The sequence below is a fragment of the Aulostomus chinensis genome, chromosome 17, assembly GCF_037954235.1.
Source record: "Aulostomus chinensis isolate RoL2024-O1b breed Wild chromosome 17, RoL_Achi_v1.0, whole genome shotgun sequence".
Taxonomy (NCBI): domain Eukaryota; kingdom Metazoa; phylum Chordata; class Actinopteri; order Syngnathiformes; family Aulostomidae; genus Aulostomus; species Aulostomus chinensis.
The window spans coordinates 7663735-7675000 of NC_141336.1; the positions used below are offsets into that span (position 1 = coordinate 7663735).

Genomic DNA, 11266 nt, shown 5'->3' on the forward strand with positions numbered 1-11266 from the left:
TACTCTCTCATGTGGTGCGTTTCTGGACTGTGGTAAATACGTAGTATGATACCCATCCCGGATTTCAGATGATATTTTTCATAATGGTTTTGAAATTTTTTTTGACTCAAAACATCAGTTATTATCATGGGAACCTATAGCACTTTACTTGGTGAAGGAAACAAATGGCTAAGCAGCCAGCGACAAAAAGGGCACAAAAACACACAAAAGACAAAAGAATGGTAGAAAGTCAATGAGATCAATGAGGTAGCATGCACTGAGTAAAGCAACCTTGGAGAAACGATCCTTACAGCCACATTATGCACAAAACGTGCCAAGAAAACATGAAATGTAAATATGTTGCAGCCTGGGAGACAGTTAGTTAAAATAGATTTGATAGCAAAACTGGGAACCTTGGACTCAGTGACGATCATTATAACATGTATTATAACTATTATTTCATTCAGCCATTGGGGAGTATCAACATTAACGAACAGATTGTAAATTATCACACACAGTGATAAAATAAGGACAAATTACATCATGACAAGATGTTAAATGTGACAAGAAAGATCCTGCACTGCAGCCTTATATTAATTGCACCATGTAAGAATGAAAAATATACCAAATAAAATATTAAATATTATTTTAAAGATGAGAACAGCATAAAATTTCATGTGCAATGGAAAACTTATACCAAAGGCTGAGAATATAAATTCACTTTCAAACAGAGAAAATAAATTCCCTTTTAATTTAGCAAATATATAAAAAAGCACTGGAAAAAAAAGCAATTCCATATTTTCTGATTACGAAAACACAACGGTTTGAAATATAATACCATGGATTTAATAGCTAAAATTATAGCATAATGCTGTAATCCCTGCTGATAGTCGTGATCTCCGGGGTATTTGTATGTGACTTGAATGTAACATCGTGAATGTGTGTGGATATGTCCCGTCATGCACCGCGGGTGGATTCTCCCTACGCGATGATCGGCTCCAGTGAGAGCAGTAATGGCGGCCGGCTAGATCCACACGCAAACACTGTGTCCGCCATCAGCCGCACTCACCGCAGTTCTCCGGGGGCAGTAAGCCTCACTCACCACGGCGGAGCCAGCGCGACGGACCGGGGCGGAGACGCGGGCTTCAGGGGGGGGACGGGAATCCTTCAGCGGAGCGGGAGTGTCCTCCTACTTCTCTTAAATAAATAAAAAAAACTAGTTAAAACATGGACGAGCACCCGGGTGTAGGAGTCCTCGGAGCCCCACGACAGCCTCCGCCGCCACAGCAACAGCAGGGGAGCAACAGCAACGCTCATCCGCCGATCGTAGGTGGTGGCGGTGGAGGTGTGATGGTTCCACACCAGCCGGACGAACTGCCTCGGCCGCAGCAGCAGTACACTATCCCCGGCATTCTGCACTATATCCAGCACGAGTGGGCCCGGTTCGAGATGGAGAGGGCGCACTGGGAAGTAGAGAGGGCCGAGCTTCAGGTAAGTACAGTTGCTCACTTTAATCTCAATAAGAAATACTTAATATCCAACATGACAATGGTTCCTGTTAGAATTGCTAATCAATCAGTGATATATGTAAATAAACGGCAATTATGCTAAATATGTATAAAATACATGTGCATATTACTAAAACTTTGCCTATTATATAAGACATTAACAAGTACAATAATGGCAGTTTTGTTAATTTGCCACAAATTAACATTTTCAAACTAGCTTTAAAAACGTTTGTATCCGAGTTAGCGAAGAGGCTGAAGCTAAGCTAAGCTAACTGGTTATTCCCTGGGTCACCAGCGCCTCCCAGCCCTGTGCAAGCTAGCAGGTAGCATTGCTGTTTCCTCCACTCGTGTGTATATCTTTGATCTTCATGTTTCTGCGATGTGATTATCACTGAAACTCTGTTGGATGAAGTCATTAAAGGAGACGTGAATCCAGCTGTCTGTCGGTATGGATGTAGCTATTTTGGTTTGCCACGCTCGCCTCGGAACTAGCTGTGTTGTTAGTTAACGTCGTGTAAATAACAGCTGGGCCGAGTGATCAAACTCTCTGAGGAAGACTGGTGTCGCTCTACTGACCTCTGCGTATTGAAGAGGGGAAACCCCTCACGGTATACAACTGATTCTGCTACTTCTGGTTATCAGCTTAGCATCATTATAAATAATTTGTAAATGTCCAGTAAAATTAATATTGTTTTAGCGTCATAACTGTATTTGGTATTGTTGGAGCCATCAATTGTTCTACGATAGTCACTTAGATCTAATGAAATGACCATACAAGGTGCCAGCCAGCAAAATTGGCCTAAAGACAGAGCACAAACTATGTAGTTCACCACATACACTTGTTTTGTGACCTAGCTGCATTATTGAATTTATTATGCCCATTGATCATTGAAATTGTGTTGTAGGTCCTAAATGTCCCTATGTGCATAGATTAAATGGATCATGATGCACAAACTAATCTGCTGTTTTCACGTTCCATTCTTTTGTCCCTGTTATAACAGAAAAGTGATGTTTTTAAGTCATATTCAGTTAATGTGCAGCTTGATATAGCATTTTATCGTCCATATAATTTCTTGATTACTCGGGTAGTGTCTTTAGTCCACAAAATGCCAGAGAAAGGAGAGTCGTGTCAGTGTAATCGAGATTGCTGTCATAAACTATTTGAGAAACCTGAAAATTCATAATGAGGAAGCTGGAATCAGAATTTGCACTTTTTCTTCTCTAAAGGGAATTAAAGGGATTCATCAATTATCAAATACCTGGCAAGTTGTAACTCATCAACTGCTAGATAAACTCTTATCCACTGATGACACAATTCATTCAGTTTAGCTGAAACACTCACTCTTGGATAATGTGTAATAAAATGTAAGTATAAATAGGCTCTGTAATAACAATTGGAATTTTTTTCACCTTATTTGAAATCACACACCTCATGCGGTTTATTCTGAGTTTTACCAATAGAATCCTAATGTCTATCTGTAATAAGTATTTGTATACTATTATTAAAAAGTTTAGAGATTAGGGGTGGAGCGAATGATGGTTGGGGGATTAATGGATTTTTAGATGTTTGTTCTCTCTTAGAATCCCTTAGCTGTTGCAAATTATGCTTTTAAGTGCATTAAAACATTTCTTTTATTCACATAGTTGAGCATTCTGAGAAGATTATTAAGTTGATACATTTCTTCTAAAAGTTGAAATTCTGACAGATATTGCAACTGCAACATGATTTGTGAAATCTTTATTTACATTTACTGAATAATCATTTACAATGATAGTGCTGTGATTTTTTTTGAGGGGGTGGTGTATCAAATAAGTATGTTTTTTAAAAAAGATAATATTTGTAGTCTGGGCATCTCTGCAGCACAAGAGCATTAACTTGAAAATGGCATTTGATGCGCAATTAGCCTGTTCAGTGTTATGCCTTCCTGCAGCTGCTAAATTGCAGTTGTAGACCTTATTTAGATTTTAGTTAGTTGTAGGGGTTTAATGATTCATCTACTACAACGATGTATTGATTTTTTTTATTGATTTTTTTTTTTATTCCTATGACCTAGCTACATCGATCTGTTCTCCACAAGTTGCCCTTCGGATCTAACATATATTAATTCAATCTAACATTGTTTTAAATGTAATCAATCTATTGTATCAATACTAGGAAACAGAACACAAAATTTAAGCACAGCAGAATTTATATAAATGTGTTTTTAGTACTTTATCTATCCATCCATCCTTTGTCTGCCGCTTATCCTGTTAATGGTTGGGGGGGGGGGCTGGGAGCCTATCCCAGCAGCCTTCAGGTGAGAGGTGGGGTATACCCTAAACAGGTCGCTAGTCTTGCCTACCTTTAATTATGAAGATGTTAAATGTTACTTGATCCGGTCTGCCTGGGGTGACATCATAGCCTCACACCAGCAGCAGTGGGAATTTCAGAACAATAAAATGCACCATCGTGGATAACAGAGGAAAAGCCAAAAATTATCAAGCCACAGTTGCACACGATGTGTGGAAACACTTTGGCTTTGTTCAAAAGAGATCTCGCTGATCTCATTGACTTTCTACCATTTTTGTTCTGAGCTGTTCTAAGTAAGTCGCTTGCTGTTTGGAGGATATGAAAAAGCAAAAGTAGCAGGTAAACCTACTGTTAAATCAACCTGAAGAGATGTTGGTTGCACTTAAAATTTGACTTTTAAAGTCAAATTTTGAAGACAACCAACATACTATTTCTGTGTTGCAAAACAAATCAGAAGTAGCAGGTAAACCTACTGTTGAAATGTTGTTAGCACTTACTGTACATTACATGTGTATTAATGTGAACACATTTGCCATTAATTGTTTTTACTTTTTTGTTTTATATCAGTAATTAATTTATGCCTGATTCCCTTCAAAGAAACAGGATTCTAGGAAACTTCACCTGCACTGTCCAATATCCAGGACTTTATTTCACAGTCACACTGGTTGAATTTTTGGCTAAAATGTTACTGAAGTTACAAGTCATTGAATGGTTTTGGATCGTATCGTTCTAAATGAACCAATATGATCCTTGAATCGTATCAGTAACCACAAATCATGATGCAAATCAAATCGTTGTGAAAACAAATTGTTACACGGCTAGTTGTTTGTTGATCCCCAGAATGATGTTTTTCTTACATTGTATTGATGAAATTAGTGTCTTTAGCCCCTTTCACACTGCACCAAAAACTTGGGTGAACACAGGTGTTAGGGCACTCTGAAAGGGTTGACTTGGCATTTCGACCCGTGTCAACCAACCTTCTAAGTGGCCCGGGTGTTAAGCAGCTCGCCTCGGCTCTGCTTGGCTCGCCTGCAGTGTGAAAAAGGCAACTCGCGTTGTCTCAGGTTTGCCGCAACCTTCCTGTCACATTCTGATTTTGTCACTGTGCCGCCTGTCAGGCTGTCATTGTGGACGCTCCGGAATAAATAAATAAGGCTGGGCTGGGCTGGGCTGCGTGAGCTGCTCACTCATCTCTCAATAAAGTTTTGGCCTCTGCCGTAAGATCAGTCTTCCTGTTGAGGTCCCCTATTTTACTCCTTTTTTTCTCAAACAATTTACATGTGTATGATCGTACGTGAATTAATCTATGCTTGAGAACTCCCACCAACCAGGGAACCCTAACGTGAACTGCACTAGCGCGACCGTTTTTATAAACAAATTGTATAGCAATCTTGCACATCTTTTTTATCGATCATGGCAGCGCACTGGCAAGATTGTGAAGTCCGCGAGCTGCTCATCATCCGCGATGAAGAGGAGATCTGGCGGCAGAATCCTGGAACTGTACAGGACACAGTGATTCATGGGAACATCACCAGCATTTTGAGACACTGCGCACTTTTATGTGTTATGATGACGTTAGCGCGATGATGTACGAGAGAGGAAAAACACAAGCACGCAGCCCTCAAAGCAGGAGCTCAGACCCACGTCTGCTGGAAGCTTGATTGTACCCCAATGCCGAGCAAACGTGGGTACAAAAACCCGCTTTGACATGCGTGTTACAGTGTGAAAGGGGTATTTGTGAAAGGAATTGGCTCATGAATTTGAACAGTTTTTGGAGTTTCTGAAATGTGTTGATTTCTCTGTGATAACACACCCTGACTGAAGTAGAGGCTGACGTTAGGGGTGTGTTTGTATGGGTAATGACAGGGTCAGCATGCACTCTTTACACTCGGTACATTCTGTGTTTGCTCTGCTTGGACTTGCTCCACTGTGACATAGTCATGCTGAAGGCATCCAGTGCCAGAGTTCCTGATAAGAGCCCGACAAACCGAGTGTTCAAGGGTATCTGCATCTTTGGAGGGTGATAATACCAGAATCCAGCATTGCTACTTCTTCAATTTCCCTTAAAAAAAAATCTAAAAGAATACAAATTGATGACACATCATATTAAATATTTGTACAAATTTGTCCTTAAAGCTGGTGTGATTAAGGGTAGGTTTGTCACAATAATACATTGACTCGCTGTACAATAAATGGACATGAACTAAATCATTTTGCTGATCTCAGTATATAGCCTGTTGCATTTGCATGCATACTTTATTTAGGATATTCAAACTTTTTTCATATTCCAATGCCTGACCAAGAATATTAAGAATTACAAGTGAAGTACTGTTCAAAAGAGGGTAGTTGCATTTTTGTGCTATTGTCATTATAAGTAAAATACTCTTAAAATGACTCATTGACAATGAAATTGAATTTGTCATCCACTAAAATTTGTTGGAGTGGCAGGCCTGATAAAAGGCTGAAAGATGTGTTTTTAAGTTTTTTGATTCCCTGGCACAAAACAATGACAGGAGGCAGCAGCTGGTCTATATTCTTTCTTCTATTGGCCAGGTACATTCCTGATCTCAGTCACTCACTCCCTGAATGAAAGTGAATGGTAGCAGATGCATACTTTTTTATTTTTTAGTGTTTATAGGTCACAGCAGTTCACTATTGGCCAGGATTGTCCACATTAACTGTTAACCAATCTTTAAAAATTTAACTGGTTAATGCTAGCAGTTAAATGGTTCTAAATTTGTGTTATGGTAGATGCATAGAAGCTCAACCAAGAAATCTTTGTTTGACAAAAAACATACAAAATCTTGAATTTATCATTTGCTGGATGGGGGATGGGAGGAAGCAGGTCTGAGCGCTCTACTTTGGTGGTTGGATAGGATCCCTTCCTTCATCACTCACCCTTCAAATGATGGAATATGGTGACAGGCACTCAGTTTTCATATTAGCAAGTTTGCAGGCCGGAACACTTTATCAATAACTTAATCATTACGTCATGTAAACATGAAGGGGCATGGCAGACAATGCAGGTAGGAATGAGAAATTGGTGGATAGTCAGTTTTACTGGTAATGGAATACTGTTGATATAAGGAAAAAAATCACATAACTAATTTAAACTGGCAATAGTAAGAAAAAAGAGAGAAACATGCACAGTTGGAAATAAAATTTGTTTTAACTTTATTACAACTTCATTGCACTGTCACCTCTAATTTGAGGTGTTTTTTTCTTTGAAGATGCTGACCCCATCTTTATTTTTATTTTGTTGCGTAGGACATCTTGCACTTTGCCTTGCCTGCGACAGTTTCCTCATTTGATTGATACAGGTAGATGTTCTTCCTTCTGAGCTGTAGGCTTGCTGCACCTCCTGTTCCTCTGCCCACTTTTTTAGCTGCATAGTTATCAGCTAGGGACCACCGTTCCTTGATGTGTCGCCCCCTAGCCCAGAACATCTCCTGGTGGCAGGGCAGTGAACAAGGATGTCTCCCCAACACTCCTTGCAGCTATCATTCTTGAGGAATTGTCTGCTCCCCACGTTTTGCAATGTCTCCTCAGGCAGTTCCAGAAGCTTACCTTGTCTCATATATCTGCCTGGTCGCCTTGTGTAGTCTGGCTCCCCGCAGCCCCAGATCCCTGAGCAGTTGTGTTGTTGACGTTCCAACGAAGCCTCTAACACCCACTTCCACTGGGTAGAGCTTCAAACCCCATCTGTTTTCCCTACACTCCGTGACCAAGTCAGCATATTTCACCCTCTTTCTTTCATGGGTTGCTTCCAACCCCTCTTCCCATGGCATGGTGAGTTCCACCAGCAATGCTGTTTTCCTGGCTGTGTTCCACAATACCATGTCTGGCTGGGGTATGGTTATGCAGATCTCCCTGTGAAAGTGGAGCTGCCTACACAGGTCCGCTTCCATCCTCCACTGAGACCCCTTGTCAGAGATGTAGGTAGTGGTCTCCTGTTGGCACTTGGAGCGGGATCCGCCTCTCTGAGAAAGTAGAACGTCTCTTCGCCTCCTACAGGGTTCTCGCTGTTTGCCACTTGCCCTCTTGTCTCCACAAAAACCTGCTCTGACACTCTTGTTTCAGTGTGAAAGGGGTATTAGTCTGGCCTGTTGCAGTTTTCAGAAGTCAGCCCTGCTGATTGCTTGGCTTGTGACACCCTCCTATGTTGTCCAGCGCCCCTGTTGCCCCTGCACCACAAAATGTCATCATTACTGGGGTTTTAGGTCTTGCTGTCATCTGTAATTTATCGACAGAACAAAAGAGTAATGGGTAACAAAAATATTTTAGATAATTTTTTCTTTTGGTATTTTTTTATTTGCAATGCAATATTTGCTCATGTTTCTTTAATATTGTCTTAGTTTGAAAGAAATGGTAGAATTTGATAGTGTCATGTAAATAAGAAAGTGCTCTTGGACTACTAGTCATTAAACACACTTGACAGAAGTAGAGAGCTGAGATCACTGTCGTCGCTGTTTCCTAACTCAAACTATGAGCCCACCAGTGTTGGGCAAGATACTCTGGAAATGTAATGAAATTATTTATTACTAATTAATTCTTTACAAAGTAATCAAATTATTGTCCTGATTGTTTAATTTTGAAAAGAATTAGTCTAATAATTAGTGTAGTCGCCTAACTGGCGACGAGCTTCATCAGACCTTCTCCACCAATGGCTGACAAGATAAATTCTGCTTTAGTTGTAATGGGGAGCACAGCCACTGTCAGTAGAAGTTGAGGCATTGCTCTCTGCACCTGGTATTTTCTCAACAAGTATTACCATGCTTTGCTGCCCTAGATATTTTAGCCAATTGGATGTGGATCGTGGCTGGCAACGTTTTGGTGCCATTTAGTTGACAACAGACAAGAGCGTTCTTCTCTTTGGCCAAGAAAACTCAATAACTGTACATCTAACTAATGAACGCATATTTCTCTCTGCCCTCCATGTTTGGTTTGTTTCTGGTAGTAGTAGTATTAGTAGTTGTAGTAGTCGTAGTTGTAGTAGTAGTAGTAGTTTGACAATGATTAAATTACTGTTTGGAAATTGAAATGCATTAAATTATGTCTTTCAAAAAGTAATCTGATTCCAACAGTAATTGCCCAATGCTGACTTCACCTGTTTGGAGGTAAAACACTGGGGAATTCACACACATACTGGAATTTAAAGGTGCAACTACGCATAAAAACTTAGTCAAGGAGTCCTGATTGCTTTTGTGTGTCAACAGTTCCACCAGCAACACAGCACCAAACGTTACTGTTGGAGACTCCTGTTTACTACTCATCATGATACAGTGAGCTAGTGTTTTTTTTACTTGATGTGAGGTGATGTGAAATAGGCAAATATGCATTTAAATTGCTCAAGGCAACTGCCTTAAGGCCCATTTATGTTTAATGTTAAATACAGAGCCTTCCTACAAAGCTTCCGATTTGTTAATATTTCCTACAAACAACAAGTTGCATTTATGCATAACTTATAATAACAGTACGGAACATGTACCGTGCTGTGTAAACTGAACTGTATCACATGACACATCGTGTTTCAGACACACAAACTTTCACAGCATTCAAAACGTATTTACTCTGTAGAAATGAACGGTGCGCTCTCAGCGCACGTACCATAAACAAAGCTTACAGCACTTGACGAGGCTATGCCTAATTAATAGGGCTGCAACTAACGACTATTTTAATAGTCGACTAGTCACCGACTATTGAAACCATTAGTCGACTAATCGGATAATTATTGATTTTTTCTTACATTTAGCATGAAGTTGATTTAATTATGTGGCAAATGATAATAAACACAAGAAAGATGGGTACAATGAAAAATACATCTTTGATTGAACATACGAACCAATTAGGCCCAGTGCTCGTCAGTAGAGACATAAATCCATAAATGAATAAACCTCTGTCCATTTTTTTAGGGACAGGCAAATAAATAAATCAAAATCAAGTAAACTTTTTTTTTTAATAGCGAAAATATGCTTATAAAATGTACAATGTATGTCATAAAAACCGTATTGGCTTAAATGTTTACATGAATCTCACCGAGGCGAGTCAGACTCCGTTTCCTTCAACTGCCCAAGGTGCTTTCTCTTCAAATGTTCCTGCATCACCGAGGTACTGCCATGACACGCAAGGTCTGCTTTGCAAACTTTGCTAGTAGTCTTTTTATTCGCAGTATCCAGGCTAAAATGCTCCCAAACTTTAGAAGTTTTGGTATGCGTACCTGATATTGACGCCGCCATTTCTGTATGTTACCGCTCAGAGACAAAGACGCTATTGCGCATGCGCGACTCTTGGCAGAGATTATAATCAAGTGTGATGCCTTTTTCTGTTGGAAAAACGCGTCTGGCGACAATAGTCGACAATGGAATTTATTGCCGACTATTTCTATTATCGATTTTTGTCGACAACGTCGACTAATCGTTGCAGCCCTACTAATTAAGTGTTTTTTAAAAGTGCCTGTAACACAGCAGTAGGCCTAAAGGTGCAGTAACGTCTGTTTAAAATATAACCAGCCTACCAGAAACCGCCAGCCGCACTGTTGTATAAACCGCAGCGTTCAAAGCAGGGGGAAAAAGTAGCGGCTTATCGTCTAGAATTATATATAATTTTATTTTAACATTTCGAGATCACAATAATCTTACAATTTACAACTACAATTAAACAAATGAACAAACACAAAGAAAACACTTTGTTCAGATATTGTGCAGTTTAGGAGTCGCTGGGCTTTCCGCACATGCTGGCTGCCTGCTGACACGTGGAGTGCTGTCAAACGTCTCTGAAGAAGGCGAATGCTGATCACCAAAATTGCACAAGGTCTGAAGAAAGAAGTTAAAAACTTTGACTTAATAAGAAGACATGAGACACGTTTTTGAGACAAATAACATACACTTCAATCGGACACTTATAATTTATTTTCCCAAGCCACGCAGAGCCGCAACATAAGGATGAAAGAGCGGCGGGTTGCCGACCCCTGCTCTAGTGAGACACAAAGAAAAAATAGCAATGGTGGAACTTTTGGAGGAGAGATTGTGCGACTTGTTGTCTTGAATATGGGAGGCCACTTGGCAAAGTATCAAATGCCCCCGCAGACATCTTAATGTGTTGGAAATGATGCTTGTCGTCAATTTCTCCCATCGGCAGTACTGGAGAAAAGCATTTTCCATCCCCCAGTCACAATTTATTTAACAACTTCTCCAACTTCCGCCTCCTACAACGCTGCCTCCATTTATGTCTTCTGGGCTAGATATGCATTATCAATTCCTCCTCCATAGTCACCATGTTTGTTTTTGAGTATTTTGTTGTCATAAACTTTGGACTGTGGGCTGCCCCCTGGTGGATGTATTGGTTAAAATCCCTGCCAATGTAAAGGACACATGGAAGTATGTGAGCAGTGACGGTAAAATTGTTTAAAATGGACACATACATTTTTGTACGTACGTTGAGCATAAATGAACCTTTACTGTGTTACAGTCATGCTTGTTGAACTGATGGT

The 11266-nt window shown here is 40.1% G+C and overlaps 1 protein-coding gene across 2 annotated transcripts in view; it reads left to right on the forward strand.

Moving 5' to 3' along the window:
- Positions 1-959: 959 nt before the first annotated feature.
- Positions 960-11266, forward strand: part of strn3 (striatin, calmodulin binding protein 3) — a 34680-nt gene continuing 24373 nt past the window's right edge. The window contains exon 1 of one of the 2 annotated variants that reach the window (XM_086183150.1): positions 960-1470. In XM_086183150.1, the coding sequence (XP_086039276.1) occupies positions 1207-1470 (264 nt within the window). In that variant the 5' untranslated portion in view covers positions 960-1206. The remainder of the gene's footprint in view (positions 1471-11266) is intronic. The other variant, XM_086183151.1, reaches the window with a different exon arrangement.